We start from the raw sequence: 23197 nt of genomic DNA, 5'->3' as shown, positions 1-23197 counted from the left end.
GCGGGAGATAGAGGAGCAGATAGGTAGACAGATTTTGGAAAGGAGTAAAAGCAACAGGGTTGTTGTGATGAGAGACTTCAACTTCCCCAATATTGACTGGGACTCACTTAGTGCTAGGGGCTTTGACGGGGCAGAGTTTGGAAGGAGCATTCAGGAGGGCTTCTTAAAACAATATGTAGATAGTCCAACGAGGGAAGGGGCTGTACTGGACCTGGTATTGGGCAATGAGCCCGGCCAGGTGGTTGAAGTTTCAGTACGAGAGCATTTGAAGAACAGTGGCCGCAATTCAGTACGTTTTAAAGTACTGGTGGACAAGGATAAGAGTGGTCCGAGGATGAATGTGCTAAATTGGGGGAAGGCTATTTATAACAATATTAGGCGGGAACTGAAGAACCTAGATTGGGGGCGGATGTTTGAGGGTAAATCAACATCTGACATGTGGGAGGCTTTCAAATGTCAGTTGAAAGGAATTCAGGACCGGCATGTTCCTGGAAGAAAGAAGGATAAATGTGGCAAATTCCGTGATCCTTGGATAATGAGAGATATTGTCGGCCTCGTCAAAAAGAAAAAGGAGGCATTTGTCAGGGCTAGAAGGCTGGGAACAGACAAAGCCTGTGTGGAATATAAGGAAAGTAGGAAGGAACTTAAGCAAGGAGTCAGGAGGGCAAAAAGGGGTCACGAAAAGTCATTGGAAAATATGATTAAGGAAAATCCCAAGGCTTTTTACACATACATAAAAAGCAAGATGGTGGCCAGGGAAAGGGTTGGCCCACTGAAGGACAGGGGAGGGAATCTATGTGTGGAGCCAAAGGAAATGGGTGAGGTACTAAATGAATAGTTTGCATCAGTATTCACCAAAGAGAAGGAATTGGTGGATGTTGAGTCTGGAGAAGGGTGTGTAGATAGCCTGGGTCACATTGAGACCCAAAAAGACGAGGTGTTGGGCGTCTTGAAAAATATTAAGGTGGATAAGTCCCCAGGGCCTGAAGGGATCTACCCCAGAATACTGAAGGAGGCAAGAGAGAAAATTGCTGAGGTCTTGACAGAAATCTTTGGACCATCACTGTCTTCTGGTGATGTCCCGGAGGACTGGAGAATAGCCAATGTTGTTCCTCTGTTTAAGAAGGCTGGCTAGGATAATCCCGGGAACTACAGGCCAGTGAGCCTTACGTCAGTGGTAGGGAAATTACTGGAGAGAATTCTTCGAGACAGGATCTTCTCCCATTTGGAAGCAAGTGGTCGTATTAGCGAGAGGCAGCACGGTTTTGTGAGGGAGGTTGTGACTCACTGACTTGATAGAGTTTTTCAAGGAGGTCACAAAGATGATTGATGCAGGTAGGGCAGTGGATGTTGTCTATATGGACTTCAGTAAGGCCTTTGACAAGGTCCCTCATGGCATCTGGTACAAAAGGTGAAGTCACACGTGATCAGAGGTGAGCTGGCAAGTTGGATACAGAACTGGCTGGGTCATAGAAGGCAGAGAGTAGCAATGGAAGAGTGCTTTCCTGATTGGAGGGCTGTGACTAGTGGTGTTCCGCAGGGATTAGTGCTGGGACCTTTGCTGTTCGTAGTATATATAAATGATTTGGAGGAAAATGTAACTGGTCTGATTAGTAAGTTTGCGGACCACACAAAGGTTGGTGGAATTGCGGATAGCGATGAGGACTGTCAGAGGATACACCAGGATTTAGATCGTTTGGAGACTTATGCGACGAGATGGCAGATGGAGTTTAATCCGGACAAATGTGAGGTAATGCATTTTGGAAGGTCTAATACAGGTAGGGAATATACAGTGAATGGTAGAACCCTCAAGAGTATTGACAGTCAGAGTGATCTTGGTGTACAGGTCCACAGGTCACTGAAAGGGGCAATACAGGTGGAGAAGGTAGTCAAGAAGGCATACGGCATGCTTGCCTTCATTGGCCGGGGCATTGAGTATAAAAATTGGCAAGTCATGTTGCAGCTGTAGTTAGGCCACACTTGGAGTATAGTGTTCAATTCTGGTCAATACACTACCAGAAGGATGTGGAGGCTTTAGAGAGGGTGCAGAAGAGATTTACCAGAATGTTGCCTGGTATGGAGGGCATTAGCTATGAGGAGCGATTGAATAAACTCGGTTTGGTTCTCACTGGAACGAAGGAGGTTGAGGGGCGACCTGATAGTGGTCTACAAAATTATGAGGGGCATAGACAGAGTGGATAGTCAGAGGCTTTTTCCCAGGGTAGAGGGGTCAATTACTAGGGGGCTTAGGTTTAAGGTGCGAGGGCCAAGGTTTCGAGGAGATGTACGAGGTAAGACTTTTACACAGAGGGCAGTGGGTGCCTGGAACTCGCTGCCGGAGGAGGTGGTGGAAGCAGGGACGATAGTGACGTTTAAGGGGCATCTTGACAAATACATGAATAGGATGGTAATAGAGGGATACAGACCCTCTATTACCAGGGTCTTTGTAAGAAGTGTAGAAGATTTTAGTTTAGACGGGCAGTATGCTCGGCACAGATGTGGAGGGCCGAAGGGCCTGTTCCTGTGCTGTACTTTTCTTTGCTTCTTTGTTCATACATAGTTGAGACTCCAACACTGATTCCCGTGGCACTAAACACGTTACATTTTGGCAACTTAGAAATTGAACCACTTACACCTTCTGCTTTCTGTTTCCCTGCCTATCTTGAATCATAGAATTTTCATAGATCATAGATTTTACACTGCAGAAGGAGGCCATTCGGCCCATCGAGTCTGCACCGGCCCATGGAAAGATAACCCTACCTAAGCCCACACCTCCACCCTATCCCCGTAACCCCATCTAGCCTTTTTGGACACTAAGGGCAATTTAGCATGGTCAATCCACCTAACCTGCACATCTTTGGACCCGGAGGAAACCTATGCAGACACGGGGAGAACGTGCAGACTCTCACAAATAGCGAACCCAAGCTGGGAATTGAACCTGGGACCCTGGAGCTATGAAGCAACTGTGCTAACAACTGTGCTACGATGCTGCCCACAGAATAGAGGAGTCATGTTCATATTTTCCAATCTTAATGGGATCTTTCCAAAATACAGGGAATTTTGTAAAGTTAAAACCAATACATCTACTATCTCAGCAGCTGCTTCTGATTCAGAAGGCTTTGGGTTCCCGACCCACTCCAGCATTTGAACACAAAAATCAAGGCTGACACTCCGGTACAGCACTCAGGTGTTATCCTTCAGACGAGACATTAATCTGAGACCACACAGATGTAAATAATGGAGTGCCACAGGGACAGGAATTTGTGCCGAAGCTTACAGTCTTTACAACCTACAGCAATGATTTGATGAAGGGAACAAATTTATTACAGCTAAATTTGCTGATGATGCCAAGGTTGGTCGGAAAGTAAGTTGTCAAGAGGAGATACAAGGCGCAGTTCTCCGGAGAAATTTTCAAATGCCGCAGCGAGCGGGAATTTCCCCGGCGCTCAGCCCGGCGAGGCTGGCAACACTATTCAACATTAATTGGTCCACTTAAGGAGGCCTCACGGGCTTCCCATCCTGAATGCTGGCTCGCCTGCTGTTTCGCCGGGACCAGGCACGCCAGCCCCCCGCTAACAATGTCGAACAGCACTTATTTCCACTTGCTCAGCCAACCCTAGCCAGCTCGCAACAATGGCAACAAGGAGACTGGCCCCAAGATTTAGGGACGCTGACCTGGGGAGGCCCCTGGTTGCGGTGGAGGCCAGGAGGGATGTCCTGTTCCCCCGGGGGTCCCGGAGGGTGAGCCACAAGGCAGCCAGTGCTGCCTGGGACGAGGTGGCGGCAGCAGCCAGCTCGGGCTGTGTGACCAGGAGGAATGGCCTCCAGTGTCGGAAGAAGGTCAACGACCTACATGGTGCAGCCAAGGTGAGTAGACACCAACGTTCCACCCCCAACCCCCCAAGGGAGCATCCTCCCAGGTGACCCCCAACCCTCCCTCAATCCCCCTTCAGCACTCCCTCCACCCACCTCTCCAACCCTCACCCACCCAAACCCTCCCTTGACACCCCCCTCCCCACAACTGTGGACCATGCATGTGGCTACCGACACCCTCTCTGTGTCCCCTCAGGAAAAGTTCTCCCTTAATTGGCGGGAGAGGGCCCAGACTGGTGATGGGATGCCGGAATTCAGAATCCTCACCTCCTTTGGGGAGCAGGCCCTGGACGTGTCCCCTATGGCCGAGGACAGGGCGGTCACCCACGCAGATGCTGGCGGAATCCGCAGAGGTGAGGAACCACTGGGCCCCACTGGTGGGCCTGTCAAACGTGAGTAGTGATTGCCTTACTGACTGACCCACCCCTCCCACTGACCACAAGTCCATTCTCCTGCAGGCCCATCCCGGACGGCCCCCTCCCCTGACACTGAGGAGAACATCTCGGAGGAGATCTCCGAGGATGCAATTGTTATAGTCGCGTCACAGCTGTCATCCCCACCCTCCACCAGTGCAGATACACACACCTCGGTGGGAGATGTTAGTGGTCAGCCATCAGGAGGAGTCCCAGAGGCTATGAGCGCAGGAGATGGCACTGGCAATGAGTGACACCGAGGCCAAGTCTGCCAGGGTGGTGACCGCAGTGGTGAGCCTGGTGTACGATGTCGGCACCATGAGTGAAGGTGACCAAGGCATAATTCAATCAGTGACGGCCATGGCTGAGGGTCGCAACAGTTTGTCTGCTGCACCTGGGAATGTCACCCAGTACCAGGCCGACCTTGATGGGGTTCTGCGGGACATGTCCCGCTCTCAGATGGGAATGGCCGATGTGCTGCAGAGCATGTCCCAGCCGCAGGTGGCATGGCTGAGGCACTGCAGAGCATGCCCCGGTCACTGGGGGGTGTGTCCCAGTCACTGAGGAGCATTGCCGAGGGCGTCAACACAATGGTTCGGCATGGGGAACTGCCAGGGCTGGCAGAGCCAGATGATGCAGGGGCAATCAAAGAACAAAGAACAAAGAAAAGTACAGCACAGGAACAGGCCCTTTGCCCCTCGAAGCCTGCGCTGACCATGCTGCCCGTCTAAACTAAAATCTTCTACACTTCCGGGGCCGTATCCCTCTATTCCCGTCCTATTCATGTATTTGTCAAGATGCCCCTTAAATGTCACTATCGTCCCTGCTTCCACCACCTCCTCCGGTAGCGAGTTCCAGGCACCCACTACCCTGAATCAGGCTCGAATCAGCTGCCCCTCCATTCCAACGCGAACCCATGATGGTAAGTAACCGGGAGGAGGGAGGGCTGAGTGCCAACCCAGGCCCAGCCCATGGGGCAGCGAAGGTGGCCACCACCACTCCTGAGTTCCACCCCTCTGATGAGGCCGTGTCTTTGGGTCAGCACAGGGGACAGGACAGCATGGCTGTGTATGTCCCGCCGACAAGTGAGCTGGCCCCTCCGGCCCCAGAGGACGCCCACCACGGGCATCCAAGGCCATGGGATGAGGTAAGCAGCTGGGCTGCCCCCACCTTAGATGTGCATCCTGGGGAAAAACCAAGATGTAGTGTTAGATGTAGGAGGGCTAAGCACGTTGAGCATCACTGAGAGCAACAGGATAGGGGGAGGGAGTGGGGAGGGGGTGGGGTAGGGCGCTGGGGGGCTTGGGGGGGGGGGGCACCATCAGGAATGGGGTGTTGTACAGCACATTAAACAACTATTTGCGCAAACATTATGATGCCTCTGCCACTTTCATCCGCGATGTGGACTGACCCCCGGACCCTTTGCCTGTCTCTCCAGGTAACCCCTCCTCCCTTATGGCACCAACCGACCCTCCGGCCTTGGTCATGCCCTGGGAGCTGTGCCCCATCCCCTGGGTGTTCAGAGGTTGGCTGCTACGTGCGTTGTGCTGACCCCCACACAATGTCCAGGCATCAAGGTTTGATTGGAATGCTGGGCAATGACTCCCACATGCAACATGGCCACCTACTCACGGGAAACCACTTGGCATGTGTCAAGTGCTCACTTAACCACAATAGCCAGTTCCCTATTAATGATAGCCTTCAGCCGCGCAACCAGAGGCCTCATCAATCTACGTGGGCTATGGGTGATCGGTTGGGCAGGCGGGCAGGGACAGGGGTTGCCCCTGGCATGGGCCTGGGATCCAAGGGTTAGCATGACGCCTTGAACGATTGCCCACCCCAGTTGCCCCCCCAACACCTTCAAAGAAGAGTAGTGGAGTTGTGTGGTGCCTGGCCGATACCTAGCACAGAAAAATCCTATGATCATTATCACATTGTTATTTGTGGAAGCTTGAGCACAAATTGGTGATCAGGGGCGACATTCTCCGACCCTCCCGCCGGGTCGGAGAGTCGCCGGGGACTGGCGTGAATCCCGCCCCCGCCGGTTGCCGTAGTCTCCGGCACCAGAGATTCGGCGGGGGCGGGAATCGCGCCGCGCCGGTTGGCGGGCCCCCCCGCTCGATTCTCCAGCCCGGATGGGCCGAAGTCCTGCCGATAAATTGCCTGTCCCGCCGGCGTAAATTAAATCACATACCTTACCGGCGGGACAAGGCGGCGTGGGCGGGCTCCGGGGTCCGGGGCGATCTGACCCGGGGGTGCCCCCACGGTGGCCTAGCCCGCGATCGGGGCCCACCGATCCGCGGGCGGGCCTGTGCCGTGGGGGCACTCTTTCCCTTCCGCCTCCGCCACGGTCTCCACCATGGCGGAGGCGGAAGAGACTCCCTCCGCTGCGCATGCGCGGGAAACTGTCAGCGGCCGCTGACGCTCCCGCGCATGCGCCGCCCCGAGATGTCATTTCCGCGCCAGCTGGCGGGGCACCAAAGGCTGTTTCCGCCAGCTGGCGGGGCGGAAATTCCTCCGGCGTCGGCCTAGCCCCTCAATGTTGGGGCTCGGCCCCCAAAGATGCGGAGCATTCTGCACCTTTGGAGCGGCGCGATGCCCGTCTGATTGGCGCCGTTTTGGGCGCCAGTCGGCGGACATCGCGCCGTTTCCGGAGAATTTCGCCCCATATTTCCAACATTACAAGTGATATCGCTGCACGTAACTTTCAAACATTCTGTGACTGTAAAAGTTACTATATGAATTCAAGTCTTTATTTTCTTTGGAAATGGAGTTGGAATGTCTGATAATATCAGGTCCAGAGCATCAAAAATTAACACAGTAATGAAATTGCGGAGAAAAAACCAAGAGTAGAGCTGAAAATTTTAAGAAAGGAGGCAGTGGCATAGTGGTTATTGCCACTGGACTAGTAAACCAGAGACCCAGAATAATGCTCTGGGGACCCAGATTCAAATCCCATTACTGCAGATGGATAAATTTGAATTCAATAAAAATCTGGAAAACATTGTCGAAACCTATCTGGTTCACCAATGTCCTTTAAGGAAGGAAATCTGCCATTCTTAGAGATAGAATGCTGGAAAATCCCAGCAGGTCTGGCAGCATCTGTGAGGAGAGAAAAGAGCTAACGTTTCGAGTAAAGAGTCATCTGGACTCAAAACGTCAGCTCATTTCTCTCTTTGCAGGTCTTGCCAGACCTGCTGAGTTTTACAGCATTTTTTCTTTTGGTTTCAGATTCCAGCATTCGCAGTAATTTGCTTTTAATCTGCCATTCTTACCTGGTCTGGCCTACGTGTGACTCCGGACTCACAGCAAAGTGGTTGACTCTTAACTGTGTTCCCTCAATTAGGGATGGGCAGTAAACGCCCATGACCTATGAATGAATAAAACAAAACTGGCGGTTGAGGGATAAATATTAGCCAGGATGAAAGGATAAATGCCCCATTCTATTTCAAATGGTGCTGTGGAATCTTTTACATTTATCTGAGAAGACAGCCCTGGTTTAACATCACTTCCAAAACCTAACACTCCTTCATTGTTGCATTGTAGTGTCTGCTTAGATTGCATATTCAAGAGTGCGTTTTGAGGAATATTATTTTCAACTCACACGGCAGCATAGAAACTAAACATTTCTACTAAGGCCTTGTGCAAGTGACCCCTTTAATGACACCACATGTACAGATGCATGAAAATAATTAAAGGGGCCATACATTTCAATAAATTGCCCATGAACTCCAAAAAAACTTTGGAATGTTGTTTCCAACTCAGAATCTCCAGAATAAGGTAAGAGTGCCAACACTGAACGATAGCTGTCAGCTAATTTAAATTGTATTTTGGTATTCTATTTTCTTGATTATGCAACCAATGGGATTGAAAACTGCAAATCATTATCAGTTGAATGATTGAATGCAAAATTAGAAGATAATTTCACATTTCTTTAAAACATGATATTCTGGGGGCTTAATAAATATATAATCCTATTTAATAGACTATTACAAACTTTAACTCCAGATCTAACCTGCATTTTCTAAAATTCATGGGCTGGATTCTCCCAAAATGGGACTATGTCCCCACGCCGGCATAAAAACATTGGCGTTTCACTCTGAAGATTGCTGGGAAAAAGTGAAGCCAATCCACTGACCTGCAGGGGGCGAGCAGCGACCCAGCTGCGGATACAGGCCCCCGCACTTCCGGTTTTGAGTCCGCGCATGCGCACGGCGGCGGCCTCCAGCGGCCGTACCGAGTGCCATGCCGGGCTCGGACCACGGAGGCAGATTAAAAATGTACACACCCCCGACGGCCGCGCGCCCGAAGATCCTTTCTGTCCCCCGACTGCCTATAAGGCCCCCTCTGCTGTCCGATCCCCTTGCCCCCCACCAGGGCGGCCGCGGACTGAGCCCGCAGCCACCACGTGAGCAACCCGACTGGCGATAGGTGGTTAGAACCATGCCGTTGGGAACTCAGCCGGTCAGGAACAGAAGATCGCTGGGCGGGCCTCTGGCAATGGCCCCCCAGCCGTGCGCAGTACTCCACGAACACGCCGATTCTTGGGTCCCCGAGAATCGCCGGACTGGCAGTGGGCCCGATTTTGGCATGAAATTGAATTCTCTGCCCCTGCGCCAAACCTGATTTTGGCACCAGCCCCCTGTGCTTGTTATGTTCTCTGCATGTAAATCTCATTAATCTATGTTTATTTTCCCCCAGCATCCTAGATATCCTTAAACAGGAAGGAAGAATTATGGATGGTCTTTATAACCTAGGCATCAAAAATAAAGATCTAAGCAAACTTCTGAATGTGAATGTTTATCCTGTAGAAGAAAATCCAGCACTTGATATCCGACATTCAGCCATAATTGTTAGTATATTTTGCATTATTCTGTGTTGTGTATGTGTGCTCAGGTTCTGACCTCTGGAGCTCTTCCTGGTATATGATTATTGACAAAAATGTGTTGGCTTTATATTTGTCTATGGATTGTTTATAACTTTGTCATAGCTTCAGGAGAACGTTAGTGGAATCTCTGGCGTAAACAATGGCTGCAATTCTCTGTTCTTTGGGATTCTCGTTTCCCGCTGTCAGCATACCCCCATCCACGGGTTTCCTCGTGGTGTGGGATGGCTTCAATGGGAAATCCCATTGACAAGCAGCGATAAAAGAGAACTCTGCCACCAGCGAACGATGCACCATCAAGGGGACCGGATAATCTCACCAATATCAGTCATGCAGCACAGAAATCCAATCAGATCACTGCTCCTGTAGTGGCTCATTTAGAGCTGTTCTTATCCCATAGCTCTTCAAATTTCTCCTTTTGAGGGAGTGGCAGTACGTGAGTTGCTCTTTAGGGGAACCAGCACAGATATGATCGGCCAGTTGGCATTCTTCTGTACTGTACATATGCTATGATTCTTTGCTATATCTAATTCCCCTCTTAATTCAATCTGCATCAACCACCCTATCAGGTAGTACATCCCAGATTGTAGCAATTTGCTTCATGAAAAAGAAACAATCTAATTCCCTCCCCCTGAATTTTGGCCATTTCGAGTAAATCTCTGTCTTCTGGTAATCAATCCTCTTGCAAATTGAAACTTTTTTTTCTTATCTGTCTATAAAGCATCTGATTTTATCTCACCTTAACTAGCAGAAATCTAGAATTCTCTCTCTGCCAATTGAAGTTAAATCGATTGAAAACATCAAATCTGTAATTGATAGATTTTTGTTAGGCAACTACAGTTTGAGGGTAACTGAACCATTTCGGATAGATGGAGTTAAAGTATAGATCAGCTGTCATCGAATCAAAAGTTGGAACAAGGGCAGGATAGCTGATAGCTGCTCCTATGTGCCTGCTGTGTTCTAAGATGAGAAATACGAGTTTCTCTTCTCCTGGATCCATTCAGTAAATTTCCTCTATAGCTACTGCAAAGCCTTGCCTTCTTAAAGTGTAATGCTGAGAACTGAATACAATATTGTAGATGAGGCTGAACAGTGATTTACCAAAGTTTAACATAACAAAGAACAAAACCGCACAGGCTCAGGCCCTTCGGCCCTCCAAACCTATATCGGTCATGATACCAACCTTTGCCAAAACCCTCAGCACTTCCTTGTGCCATATCCCTCTTTATCCATCCCATCCATGTGTTTGTCAAGATGCCTTTTGACCACCGTTAATGTATCTGCTTCCACAACCTTCCCTGGCAACGCGTTCCAGGGACTCACCAACCTTTGCGTAAAAAACCTGCGTCGCACATCTCCTCTCAACTTTGCCGCATGGACCTTAAACCTATGCCCCGTGGTGACTGACCTCTCCACCCTGGGAAAGAGTGCCTGCCCATTCACTCTATCCAAGCCCCTCATAATCTTGCAGACACCTATCAGGTCACCCCTCAACCTCTGTCTTTCTAATGAAAACAGTCCGAGTCTCTCAGCCTCTCCGCATAGCTAACACCCTCCTGACCAGGTAACATCCTGGTAAACCTCCGCTGCACCCTCTCCAAAGCCTCCACATCCTTCTAGTAGTGTGGCGACCAGAATTGTGCGCAATATTCCAAGTGCGGCCTTACAAAGGTTCTGTACAACTGTAGCATGACTTGCCAGTTTTTGCACTCAATGCCCCTTCCAATACATTCTGTATGCTTTCTTGACTACCTTGTCCACTTGTGTTGCCACATTCAAAGATCTGTGGACCTACACTCCCAGATCTCTCTGACTTTCTATATTCCTAAGAGTTTTGCCATTTACGGTATATTTCCCCTCTATGTTAGACCGACCAAAATACATTGGGCGGGATTCTCTCAGCCCACGCCGGGCTCGAGAATCGGCAGGCTGGGCACGAATCGCGCGACGCCGGCCCGACACTTGTCCGCCGATTCTCCGGAGAGCGGAGAATTCTCCGCCCGGGATAGGCCAAGCAGCCGCAAAAAAAATCTGAGTCCCGCTGGCGCTGTCCATGTGTGGTCTTACGCTGCTGGATCTCGGCGTGCATGCATCCGGGGCGGCTTGGTGGGGGGAGGGGGGGGGGCTCCGACGTCGGGGGGGGGGCTCCGTTGTGGCCTGCCCGCGATCGGAGGCCTACTGATCGGCGGGCCGGCCTCACGTGCTGGGGGCCTCTTTTGCTCCGTGCCAGCCCCTGTAGCCCTACACCATGTTGTATCGGGACCGGTGCGGAGAAGGGAGCCACTGCACATGCGCGATCTTGACCCGCAGCGCCCATTTGCCGCTGCCATCGGCAGCCTAAGCGGCGTGGGACGCTCCAGTGCTGTGCTGGCCCCCTGTAGGGGTCAGAATCGCTGCTCCTGAGGGCATATCAACACTTAGCATCAGGATCAGAAAATCCTGCCCATTACCTCTCATTTAGAACATAGAACATAGAACATTACAGCGCAGTACAGGCTCTTCGGCCCTCAATGTTGCGCCGACCTGTGAAACCACTCTAAAGCCCATCTACACTATTCCCTTATCATCCATATGTCTATCCAATGACCATTTGAATGCCCTTAGTGTTGGCGGGTCCACTACTGTTTGCAGGCAGGGCATTCCACGCCCTTACTACTCTCTGTGTAAAGAACCTTCCTCTGACATCTGTCCTATATCTATCTCCCCTCAATTTAAAGTTATGTCCCCTCGTGCTAGACATCACCATCCGAGGAAAAAGGCTCTCACTGTCCACCCTATGTAATCCTCTGATCATCTTGTATGCCTCAATTAAGTCACCTCTTAACCTTCTTCTCTCTAACGAAAACAGCCTCAAGTCCCTCAGCCTTCCCTCATAAGATCTTCCCTCCATACCAGGCAACATTCTGGTAAATCTCCTCTGCACCCTTTCCAATGCTTCCACATCCTTCCAAAATGCGGCGACCAGAATTGCACGCAATACTCCAAATGCGGCCGCACCAGAGTTTTGTACAGCTGCAACATGACCTCATGGCTCCGAAACTCAATCCCTCTACCAATAAAAGCTAACACACCGTACGCCTTCTTAACAACTCTCTCAACCTGGGTGGCAACTTTCAGGGATCTATGTACGTGGACACCGAGATCTCTCTGCTCATCCACACTACCAAGAATCTTACCATTAGCCCAGTACTCTGTCTTCCTGTTATTCCTTCCAAAATGAATCACCTCACACTTTTCTGCATTAAACTCCATTTGCCACCTCTCAGCCCAGCGCTGCAGCTTATCTATGTCCCTCTGTAACTTGTAACATCCTTCGCACTGTCCACAACTCCACCGACTTTAGTGTCATCTGCAAATTTACTCACCCATCCTTCTACGCCCTCCTCCAGGTCATTTATAAAAATGATAAACAGCAGTGGCCCCAAAACAGATCCTTGTGGTACACCACTAGTAACTGGACTCCAGTCTGAACATTTCCCATCAACCACCACCCTTTGTCTTTTTACATTTCTCTGCCCAAGTCTCCAACTTGTCTGTGTCCTGCTGTGTCCTCTGACAATCCTCAACACTATCTGCCACTCCACCAACCTTGGTGTCATCCGCGAACTTTCTAATCAGACCATCTACGTTTTCCTCCAAATCGTTTATGTACACTACAAACAACAGAGGCCCCACACAGATCCCTGTGGACCATCACTAGTCACAAACTTCCATTCAGAAAAACACCCTTCTACTGTTACCCTTTGCCTTCTGTGACCGAACCAGTTCTGTATCCATCTGTATCCATGATCCCACGTGACTTCACCTTTTGTACCAGTCTGCCATGAGGCTCCTTGTCAAAGCCTTTACTGAAGTCCATGTAAACAACATCAACCGCCCTCTCCTAAATAATCATCTTTGTCACCTCCTCAAAAAACTCAAGCAAGTTAGTGAGGCACGGCTTCCCCTTCACAAAACCATGCTGTCTATCGCTCATGAGTCCATTTGTTTCCAAATGGGTATAAATCCTGTCCCTGAGAATTCTCTCCAATAATTTACCTAATACGGACATGAGGCTCACCGGCCTATAGTTTCCAGGATTATCCCTGCTACCTTTCTTAAACAGCGGTACAACATTAGCTATTCTCCAGTCCTCTGGGATCTCACCTGTAGCCAATGAGGATAAAAGATGTCAGTCAAGACCCCGGCAATTTTCTCCCTTACTTCCCTCAGTATTCTGGGGTAAATTCCATCCAGCCCAGGAGATTTATCCACCTTAATATCTTTTAAAAGACCCAATACCTCCTCCTTTTCGATGTTAACATGATCCAGACTGTCCACACACCTTACCCAAGATTTATCTTCCACAATGTCTCTTTTTTGGTGAACACCGATGCAAAGTACCCATTTAGTACCTCGCTCATTTCCTCTGGCTCAACACATAGATTCCCGCCACTGTCCAAAAGTGGTCCAATCCTTTCCCTGGCCACCCTCTTGTTTTTTACATGTGAATAAAAAACTTTGGGATTCACCTTTATCCTACTTGCCAAGGACTTTACATAACCCCTCCTAGCCCTCCTAATTTCCCGCTTAAGTATCTTCCTACTTTCTTTGTAGTCCTCAAGGGTTTCGACTGTCCCCAACCTTCTAGACTGTACAAAAGTCTCCTTTTCCTTTTGACGAGGTTCACAATATCCCTCGTTATCGAAGGTTTCCTGAACTTCCCATATCTTTTGCTTTTGTCCTCCCTGACTCGTTTTATTCAGCCAAAAAACCTGTATGCTTTTTAATTGCCTTACCGACTTGTCCTGCCATCTTCATAAATGTGAACCCCCAGGCTTCTCTATCCCTGCACCCACCTTAAAATTAATATTCCTAATTCATATTGCACCTCTTCAATTTTTCTTTACAATGCATCACTTCACAATCCTCTGCATTAAATTTAATCTGCCCATTTTATCAGTCTGTCTATGTTCATTATGATTATATTCTTCTCCTTATTACATTTTCAAGATTTGGGTGGCCTGGTGGCATAGTGGATAGCACTGCTATCTCACAGCGCCAGGGATTCGGGTTTGAATCTGACCTTGGGTGACTGTCTGGGTGGAGGTTTTCCCTGTGTTTGCATAAGTATCCTCCAGGTGCTCCAGTTTCATCCCACAGTCCAAAGATGTGCAGGTTAGGTGGATTGGCCATGTTAAATTCCCCTTTGTGTCCAAAGGGATAGGTGGGGTTACGGGGATAGGCATGGGCCTTTTTAGGGTGCTCTTTTGGAGGACCGGTACAGACTCAATGGGGCAAATGGCCTCCTGCTGCACTGTAGGGATTGTATGATTCTATGTGAAAACTTTGAGGTACAGCTTTGGAACAGAAACTCATAAAATCTTTTATGTTCCTTCATCAAAGAACACAATCAAGTATTTCAGACACAATTTGCCTTTCACAATTCCACACTGGTTGTCTTTGATCAATGTATATTTTTCTAAGAGACAGCTAATTTTTCCCCTGATTATTATATTTCCCCACCATGACATTAGGCTGACTGACTGTTAGTTACTGGATTTATCCCTCACCGCTTTTTAAACAGGTGTATAACATTTCCAATTATTCAGTCCACTTGTACCACTTTGTAACAAAGGAGGATTTCTGGGTCCCGCCCATAAAGTGAATAATCATAGAATCATAGAATTTACAGTGCTGAAGGAGGCCATTCGACCCATCGAGTCTGCGCGGCCCTTCGAAAGAGAACCCCGCTCAAGCACACGCTTCCACCATATCCCCGTAACCCAGTAACTCCACTTAACCTTTTTGGACACGAAGGGCAATTTATCATGGCCGATCCACCTAACCTGCGCATCTTTGGACTGTGGGAGGAAACCAGAACACCTGGAGGAAATCCACGCAGACACGGAGAGAACGTGCAGACTCTGCACAGACAGTAACCCAAGCCGGGAATCAAACCTGGGACCCTGGACTTGTGAAACAACTGTGCTAACCACTGTGCTGCCGTGCTGCCCACAATCACTACAGAAACTGAAAACTTGAAGAGCAACCAAAGACTTTGGCCGAGAATTTCGCGTCCCACCATCCCATCCAATTGTTTAGAACGTCCACCGTGTCTATTCTTGCTTCCCTGAATAACATATCCTACCTGGACGTGACTTTTCTATACTGAACTAATGTTTCACCAAAACCGTAAAGCACAACATTAAGGGGTTATAATCATAACATTTTAAAAAATGTATTGGTACATTTACATACATAAGTCTAATAATAACAATTAATCTGGGAATGCACCCATATTGTATTCAACCACAATCTGCAACCTCAAGACCTGTATATCCCCCATTCTACTATTACCACCAAGCCAGGAGATCAACCCTGGTTCAATGAAGGGTGCAGGAGAGCATGCCAGGAGCAACATCAGGCATACTGAAAAATGAGGTGTTGACCTGGTGAAGCTACAACACAGGGCTACTTGTGTGCCAAACAGCAGCATAAGCAGCAAGTAACAGTCAGAGTTCAGAGATTCCACAACAAACAAATCAGATCTATGTTCTGTAGTCCTGCCACATCCAGCCGTAAATGGTGGTGGACAATTAAACAACTCACTGGAGGAGGAGGCTCCACAAATCTCCCCATCCTCACTGATGGAGGAGCCCAGCACATATGTGCAAAAGACAAGGCTGAGGCATTCGCAACAACGGAATATCCACTCGACAGAGGTGCCGAGTGGGTGATCCATCTCGATCGCCTCCAGAGGGCCCCAGCATCACAGATGTCAGTCTTCAGCCAATACAGTTCATTCCATGTGATATCAAGAAATGGCTGAAGGCACTGGATACTGCAAAGGCTTCCTAGCAATAGTACTGAAGATTTGTGCTCCAGAACTTGCCGCACACCTCGCCAAAATGTCCCAGTGCAGCTACAACACTGGCATCTATCTGGCAATTTGGAAAATTGCCCAGGTGCGTCCTGTACATACGAAAGAGGATTGATCCAACCCAGCCAATTACCACCCTCTCAGTCGACTCTCCAACATCAGCAAAGTGATGGAAAGAGTAATCAACAGTGCTATCAAGCGGCACTTACTCGGCAATAACCTGCTCACAGATGATCAGTTTGGCTTCTGCCAAGGTCATTCAGCTCCTGACCTGATTACAGCCTTGGTTTAAACATGGGCAAAAGAGCTGAATGCCAGATATGAGATGAGGGTAACTGCCCTTGACATCAAGGAGCCCAAGCTAAACTGGAGTCAATGGGAATCAGGGGGAAAACTCTCCGCTGGTTGGAATCATATCTGACACAAAGGAAGATGGTTGTGGTGGTTGGAGGTCAATCATCTCAACTCCAGGACATCATTGCAGGAGGTCCCCGGGGTAGTCCCAGGCTCAACCATCTTCAGCTGCTTCATCCCTTCCATCATAAGGTCAGAAGTGGGGCTGTTTGCGATGACTGCACAATGTTCAGCACCATTCGTGACTCCACAGATCATGAAGCAGTCCATGTCCAAATGCAAGACCGGGTCAAACCTGGACCTGGCCCAAACCTGACTTGGGCTGACAAGTGGCAAATTGCATTTGCACAAACCTGACAAGTACAAGGCAATGACCATCTCCTACAGGAGAGGGTCTAAGCACTGCCCCTTGACATTCAATGACATTACCATCGCTGAATCCGCTGCCATTGATCAGAAACTGAACTGTGCGGAGTCTGCACGTTCTCCCCGTGTCTGCGTGGGTTTCCTCCGGGTGCTCTGGTTTCCTCCCACAGTCCAAAGATGCACAGGTTAGGTGAATTGGCCAGGCTAAATTGCCCTTAGTGTCCAAAAAGGTTAAGTGGGGTTACTGGGTTATGGGGATATGGTGGAAGTGTGTGCCACGTTAATAATATGGCTACTAGGGCAGGTCAAATACTAGGAATTCTACGTCGAGTAACTAAACTCCTGACCTGCTGAAGCCTGTACACCATCTACAAGGCACAGGTCAGGAGTGGAATGGAAAACTCTCCACTTGCCTGGATGAGTGCAGCTCTAACAACACTCAAGAAGCTCAACACCATCCAGGACAAAGCAGTCTGCTTGATTACTCCCCCTTCAGAAACATTCAAACCCTCCTCCACCGACGAACAGTGGAAGCCATATGTATCACCTACAAGATGCAGTAACTCACCAAGGCTCCTTCTCCCCATGTTTGTGTTGGTTTCGCCCCACAACCGAAAAAGATGTGTTGGGTAGTTGGATTGGCCACGCTAAATTGCCTTTAATTGGAAAAAATGAATTGGGTACTCTAAAAAAATTTTTTTTAAGTGAGCACTTCACACATCACAAGTGCATCCCCGTGGGTGGGCAAGCCATGTGGCATGTGGGGCTCATTGCCTATCACCCTTGATGTGTGGGCACTGCTTTAACACCGCGGAAGGCAGCACCACATACGCAGCAGCCAACCTCCGAACACCCAGGGGATTGGCCCCAGAATCCGGCACATGTCCGCGGTTGTGTGTGTGGGAAAGGCGTGTTGGGTGGGGGGGGGGGGGGGGTTGCGGGGGCTGGGGGGGGGGGGGGGGGGGGGGGGGATGAAGGGGGGCATGGCCCCATGTCTCGGGGATGGGGCCTGGGATTGGTGGTCGGCCAGCATTGCGGTACGAAAAGCAGAGGCTTCATACTGGTTCTATGTTTCTCGTACAAGTGTACAGCACTGCCCCACCCTCCCGATGGTGCCGCCCCACTATCCTTTCCGCCCCTCTTCCAATGCTACTGCCCCCGGTACACTCCCCTCCGGAGCATTGCACCCTATAAATCAAGCATCCAAGTTATTGGGCATGATTCTCCCAAAATATTTATAAGTTCAATTGTGGCGGGTTTTCAGGGAGATTCCCACCGGCTCTGCTGGCATGCTCCCATCCGCTATTCAATCACGGTTCTCCGAAAAATTTCTGAGTCTAGTAGTGAGCGGGAACTGCCACAAGGTTCCCGCCGCTCGTCCTGGCGAAGCTGGCAACACCATTCAACATTAATTGGTCCACTTAACGAGGCCCCCATGTGCTTCTTGCCGCAAATGAAGGTATGCCAGCCGATTCACCGGGACCACGTGCCCTCCCCCCCCGCTAACAAGGTTGAGCAGCACTTAAGCTGCACTTGCTCAGCCAACCCCAGCCAGCTCACAACAACGGCGTCCAGGAGACCGGCCCCAAAATTCGGGTATCAGATCTGGGGAGGCTCCTAGACGCAGTGGAGGACAGGAGGCATGTCCTGTTCCCCCGAGATCTGGAGGGTCATCCATAGGTGAGTGTTGCCTGGGATGAGTTGGCGGCGGCTGTGAGCGGCAGGAGTGTGGCCAAGAGGACTGGCCTCCAGTGCCGGTAAAAGGTCAATGACCTACCGGGCAGCACGAGTGAGTAAACACCAATGCCCCAACCCATTCTACCCCGTGACCTTTCCATTCCCAAATCTCCATGCGACCCCCAACCCCCCTCCACCTTCCTCTCCCTTCGACCCACCCCAGACTTCTGTCACACCTCCCCCTCCCACCCCCCTCTCTGTGCCTCCCCAGGAGAAGCTCTCCCACAATCGCCAGAGAGGGTCCAGACTGGTGATGGTGTGCCGGACGTAAGAATCCTCACTTGCTTTGTGGAGCGGGCCCTGGAGGTCACTGGGGAGCCTGAGGACAGAGTGGTCACCAACGTGGAGGCTGGCAGACGCCGCTGAGGTGAGGAGCCACTGGGCTCCACTCGGAGCTGTGAGTTGCTATTGCTTTACTGACTGTCATAGAATCCTAGAATTTACAGTGCAGAAGGAGGCTACTCAGCCCATCGAGTCTGCACTGGCCCTTGAAAAGAGCACCCTACCTAAGCCCACACCTCCACCCTATCCCCGTAACCCAGTCACCCCACCTAACCTTTTTGGACACTAAGGGTAATTTAGCATGGCCAATCCACCTAACCTGCACATCATTGGACTGTGAGAGGTAACAGAACGCCTGGAGGAAACCCACGCGGACACTGGGAGTACGTGCAGACCCCGCACAGACAGTGACCCAAACCGGGATTTGAACCTGGGGCCCTGGAGCTGTGAAACAACTGTCATGTGAGAGTACCTTTAGGAAATGGGTGTTTATAAATGGGTGTGTATATAAATATCTGTAGTGAGAGTATCTTTAAGAAATGGGTGTTTACTACTGCAGTGATGTCAGAGAGTGGGTGGAGCTGGGTGTCTGTCAGCTTTTTACTTTCGTTTTAGGCTGTTTGCTGCAAGGTGTGTTTTAGTTTTGTTTTCAGTGTTGGAGCTGAAGCCAGGCAGAGCAGATGTACTGTTGATCTCTCTGCCATGAAAATACTATCTCTTGATCATTTGGTGAATTCAGAATTATAAATGTTCTCAGTAGTGGATGTAAACCTAATGTGCTTCTGTTAAAAGGGGTTTCTTAAGTCTTCTGGATGTTAAAAGGACAGCTTACGGATTACTTAGTGTTGTATTCTTTGGGGGTTGTATTTGAATTAATGATCGCCATGTTGTTCACTATTTTAAAAAGGTTAACTTGAGTTCATAGAATAAACATTGTTTTGCTTTAAAAAATACTTTTCCATTTGTGCTGTACCACACCTGTAGAGTGGGCCGTGTGCTCCCCATACCACAATCTATTAAAAGTTGTGGGTCAGGTGAACTCCATGATACACTTTGAGGTTCTCTAAACCCTGGCCCATAACACAACTAACCTACCTTGCAGCCCCCAATGGAAGAAACGTGCACACTTCAGAGTATCAGGCACAGGTGTGTATGATGTGCAAATCATGTTCACACTGTTGCTGCATGTTCACTAAGTGGAACCCCTTTGGTTTGTGAAGAGCGACCTGTCATCTGCAGGTGCTCATAGTGTGATATGTACCCATCAGTCAACCCCTGGACCCGGGGCATCTCGGCGATAGCAGCGAACCCCACTGCCTAGGCATCCTGGTGGGCTCAGTCCACATTGAAATGGATTGGTGGGCGGGGAGTGGAATGCAGGGGTGGGGGTACCCATATGGTCAGTGCAATTCTGCAGAACCTGCGGGCCATGGTGGATGATCGTTGGAATGCGCAGCAAGATGGCTGCCTTGCATGGTGGTCCGTGCCTGGATACTGCCCCTGTCCCGTGGGGGGTCACTCCAGCCCCATGGCCTGTCCTCCCAACCTCCTGGCCCTGGCAGGGCCACCCCCCACAGCCAGCCTGGCCCGTGTTAGGACCAGCAGCCCACGGTCGCGCTTCTACGTGCCCGACCTCCTCTCTCTCCCTCATCAGCCTCGCCATCTGTTTCCTGATTTTTAAAAGTACAAGTGAACCTCCCCATTGGGAATTCCCTCCCAGTGGAGGCGGAGAATCGGGGAGGCCCACTAATGATATGCAAATGGGATTTACTGTGCGTGCAGAGTGGAACGCATTTCGCCGCTGTCAAGGTGCCGGAGGATTGCATTTTGGTGTGAACCTGATGCCCGCCACAATTTCAGCGTTAAAACCGATTCTCCGCCCAATGCCATTCCCGATTTTGGCATTGGTGGATGGAGAATCCCGCCGCAGGTGTTTCAGCAAGGTGTGGCCGGGGTGGGGGGGCAGTGCCTGGCAAGGGATAGAGAACAAAAGGGAAGGTCTGTGATAGGGTGGAAGACAGGAGAGATTAAATGACAAAAAGGTTGGTGATGCAAGAGTGAAGGGTCTAGAGCGAGTGTGAATGGTAGAATGATGAGAACAGCTACCATCCAAAAGCAAAACGAAAAAATGAGTAAAACCACAAATAAATTGCCTTACATGTTAATTCTCTTTGTCCTCAGCTTTGTCCTCAAATCTTCTGGGCTCAACATTGAGTTCAATTATTTCAGATCCAATATTTGCCCTCATTTCATCTCATTTTTCTTTACAGGTTTCAGTTTTGCTTTTGCCTTTCTCGTGTTTTTGCTTGGAGATGAGTCATTGGATGGGCTTGTGCGTTCTAAGATGTCTCATGGGGTTTTTTCCCCCCAAATCTAAGTGCGCCCCCGACGTCTTGTGTCCTTTGTATTGCTGCATGTATGAGAGATCTGTTAATTGCACAAAAAAATTATAGAACCGCTTATAGTTTGAAAGGTATTCATTGGCTTCTTGAAAGTCTGAAATTGGGCAATATCATTTTAACCAATCGTCTGTTTTGGTACACCTTTCACATTTTGCATCCTTCACCAAACAGGTCACTTCAGCAAAATTTCAACCAATCTTTTGCTGGGATAGGTTTCCAAGAGGTGCATCAAAACAACTTGAGATTCCTGTTCCCAGTGATATCCTTCCTGTAAAACCCTGTCCAAGAGCGAGAATTTCACTGTAATCACTGTATTTGTGGATCTTGAACATATTTGTTTCTTGTTGTTTTAGTGGATGAATGACCTGGAAAGGGATCAAAAATACCGTTCTTGGCCATCAAGTTATCAAGAGTTATTGCGACCAACCTTCCCAGGTGTAATACGGCAAATTAGGCGGAATATTTTCAATTTGGTAAGTCATAGAGTCATAGAGATCTAAAGCACAGAAGAGGCCCTTCAGCTCATCATGTCTTCACCAGTCAAAAACAAGCACCTAAGTATTCTAATCCCATTTTCCAGCACTTGTCCCAAAGCCTTGTATTCCTAGGCATTGCAAGTGAACGTCTAAATACTTCTTAAATGTAATGAGGATGTCTGCCATCACCACCCTTTCAGACAGTGAGTTCCAGACGCCCACCACCCTCTGGGTAAAACTCACATTCCCTCCAAACCTCCTTTCCCTGTCCACGCTTTCTATGCCCCTCAATCATGTCACCCCTCAGTCTCCTCTGCTCCAAGGCAAACAACCCCAGTCTATCCAATCTCTCTTCATAACTAACACTCTCCAGTCGAGGCAACATATTGGTAAATCCCCTCCGCACCCTGTAATATGAATTCAAGTACTGCACACAATAATAAAAGCAAATTACTGCGGATGCTGGAATCTGAAGCGAAAGAGAAAATGCTGGAAAATCTCAGCAGGTCTGGCAGCATCTGTAGGGAGAGAAAAGAGCGAACGTTTCGAGTCCGATGACTCTTTGTCAAAGCTAACAGGCAGAGAAAGTGGGAAATATTTATACTGTGGAGTGAGAATGAAAGATGAGTCGTAGCCACAGAAACCCAGGGAAACAGGGTTCTAATAGCCACAGAAACTAGGGGAAAAGAGTGCTAATGGCACTGAGAGAGAACAAAAGATGTGAGAGGTCAAACAGCAGAGAAACTAACATCAGAGGCTAAACTGTGACAGATGGAGATGTGGGGGGAGGGGAAAGGGGAAGCAAAGGAGAGAAGGTGAAAGGAAAGGTGGATAAGATGGGGGGGGGGGGGGTTAATATATATTAAGAAAGACAAGAAAGAAAGAAATGGTAAAAGACAGTTGAAATGAGATGTGATTCAAAATGTTAGCTCTTTTCATCCCTACAGATGCTGCCAGACCTGCTGAGATTTTCCAGCATTTTCTCTTTCGTTACTGCACACAATACTCTAGCTGTGACCTAACCAACATTTGATACAGTTCCATCATAACCTCCCTGATCTTAAACTCTACGCCTCAGCTATTAAAGGCAATTATACCATATATCTTCTTACCCACTGTATCCAGCTGCTCTGCTACCATAAGGAACCAGTGTATTCTAAGGTCCCTCTGATCCACGTGCTTCTCAGGGTCCTGCCGTTTATCATGTATTCCCCTGCCTTGTTTGTCCTGTCCAAGTGCATCAGCTCAGATTGAGTTCTATTTGCTACTGATCAGCCCATCTGACCAGCCCATCAATATTCTCCTATAATCTCCCTTACTATTTACCACCCCACCAATTTTCGTATCATCTGATGAACTCGCCTACATTCATATTTAATCATTTATATAAAGCGCAAGTAGCAAGGGCCCCAACAGTGATCCCTGTGGGACCCCACTGGACACAGGTTTCCAGTCGGAAAAACGCTCCTCGACCATTACCTGCTGCTTCCTGCCACTCAGCCAATTGTGGATCCAATTTTCCAAATGTCCTTGGATCCCCGGGCTCT

At 49.2% G+C, this 23197-nt stretch overlaps 1 protein-coding gene across 2 annotated transcripts in view; it reads left to right on the top strand.

Moving 5' to 3' along the window:
• LOC140405583 (UDP-glucose:glycoprotein glucosyltransferase 2-like) overlaps positions 1-21688 on the top strand; it is a 401405-nt gene extending 379717 nt beyond the window's left edge. For both annotated transcript variants that reach the window (XM_072494138.1, XM_072494139.1), the window contains exons 13-14: positions 8988-9138; positions 21528-21688. In XM_072494138.1, the coding sequence (XP_072350239.1) occupies positions 8988-9138; positions 21528-21674 (298 nt within the window). In that variant the 3' untranslated portion in view covers positions 21675-21688. The remainder of the gene's footprint in view (positions 1-8987; positions 9139-21527) is intronic.
• The last annotated feature ends 1509 nt before the right edge of the window (positions 21689-23197 follow it).

This window comes from Scyliorhinus torazame, unplaced genomic scaffold (genome assembly GCF_047496885.1).
Source record: "Scyliorhinus torazame isolate Kashiwa2021f unplaced genomic scaffold, sScyTor2.1 scaffold_107, whole genome shotgun sequence".
Taxonomy (NCBI): Eukaryota; Metazoa; Chordata; class Chondrichthyes; order Carcharhiniformes; family Scyliorhinidae; genus Scyliorhinus; species Scyliorhinus torazame.
This window is presented reverse-complemented; position numbering and strand designations above follow the sequence as displayed.